Source organism: Bombyx mori, chromosome 5 (genome assembly GCF_030269925.1).
Source record: "Bombyx mori chromosome 5, ASM3026992v2".
Classification (NCBI taxonomy): Eukaryota; Metazoa; Arthropoda; class Insecta; order Lepidoptera; family Bombycidae; genus Bombyx; species Bombyx mori.
This window is the reverse complement of record NC_085111.1, coordinates 17,039,597-17,041,361: the sequence shown is the minus strand read 5'-3', so window position 1 is coordinate 17,041,361 and position 1,765 is coordinate 17,039,597. Positions and strand designations below refer to the sequence as shown.

General features: G+C 38.9%; 1 protein-coding gene across 1 annotated transcript; it reads left to right on the top strand.

The window, feature by feature from the left end:
* The first annotated feature begins 222 nt into the window (after positions 1 to 222).
* Positions 223 to 1,147, top strand: LOC101742822 (alpha-crystallin B chain-like). The gene is given in 1 exon segment (NM_001289635.1): positions 223 to 1,147. A coding segment is annotated over 1 exon segment (741 nt). The 5' UTR covers positions 223 to 255; the 3' UTR covers positions 997 to 1,147.
* Positions 1,148 to 1,765: the final 618 nt, after the last annotated feature.

Here is a 1,765-nt window from a genome sequence, read left to right as displayed (position 1 = left end):
AAATATTAGACATTAAACAGAATTCCGAGAATGACATAATTTTGAAAACGTAAACAAACACTTTCTATTGAGTCATGAGTCATGAATCATGGAATAAACCGGCCCGACCCGTTCGCATGTTGACAACACCTGCACTAACATGCTGGTTATCATGAACGGTTCGCCGTACATTCTCGAAACGTAACCAGAGCCTATAAAAAGCCCGGTCGTCTCGGACCCGGCGTGAGTTATTCCGAAAGCGATCGCGAAACAACAATGCTAAGAAACGTCTTACTAGCCGTTGCGTTACTAAGTGTGGGCTCTTGCCAGAGCAGAAGACACAAGGTCGAGGATCCCTTCGTGGCACTAGACAAACATGTGTCAAACACTCTTGCCTATCACTATTTATGGCCGTGGAGCCAGCTCATCAGGGCGGCCGCGCTCCTGGACGCCGAAGACAGCTTAGAAGAGCCGCAAATAATCGCAAATGACGACAAACTTGAAGTGAACATGAACGTGAAGAGATTCAGTCCTGATGAGATCAAAGTAACAGTGAAAAACAAATACATCACGGTCGAAGGAAAGCATAAGGAAGCCGGCGACATAAAGAAGTTCTTGACGAATCATTTCGTTCAGAGATTCGTTTTACCGCCCGGCAGCAAACAGGAAGAAGTGCGAGCGATTTACAAAGAAAACGGTATATTAACTGTTTTGGTTCCAAAACACGAACTGCCACCGCCACCACCAGAAAGATTAGTTCCCATCGAAGTAATAAAGCCAGAAGCCACAACAGACAGTACGGACAAAATTGTGGTTACCACAGAAAAGTCTTCGATTCCAACATCCACTGCTGCCCCGCTAGAAGAACTGGATTTGGCTGAGGCGACAACGCACGCTGGCAAAATCAGGAAGAAGGAACTCAAAACCACGACTAAAACGACAAGAGACAATGAAGTCGCAAAGGGTATCGACGGAAACGGATTGGACTACGCCCTTGTGGAACCAGATTCCGAGTGACCGATTCATAGTTAATAGTGAACTAAGACTGATTTAGGCTTTAAGACCTAAAGACAAAGGTATGACAATTGATAATTTTCATTGTCTACGTGATATTCATTAAGCAGTTGTTTTTTTTTTTCGTTTTCAAAATAAACGTTATTTATTGAATTATCTTCGTTTCATTGCTTCCTCGCCGTTTTCCGAACAATAATTCCGTTTTATTAATCCCTTATTCATTTTAATGTTTCGTTGTAAATTTTTGTTCGAGCGTTCGGAATGAGTGTTAAGCTTTTTCGGTTTTTCATTTCGGATGTTTTCGCTTTGTTGCGGATTGCCATTTGTGGTATTTTAATATTCATTGAAGTATGCAGTATGAACATTATATAAATTATTCAATTTCAATTTCATTCAAGGATTTTTTTAATAATATTAAAAATCAAACTTGATCTTAAATCAAGTGTTTTGATGTTTTTCTGTTTAAATGCTTCACTGTAAACGCTATATAAGTATAAAGTAGTAAACTCAACTTTAACATTATTCCTAGGTAAATTTTGACAAGAAACTAAACAATTATTTAGTTCTATCTCAAATACTTTACTAAATAAAATAATAACAACAATTACCGTTATGTAAGTAAATAGGAAACCTCGTAGGCCAAAGCAATTGTTTATAATTTTGTTAGTTAATTTGTTTTTTCTACCGTTCGAAATTCTAAGCATTTTGTAATCACGGACACTTCATCGAAAGCTCTCGGCTTAGATTCTCAGTACTGCAGGTGCACGCGAGT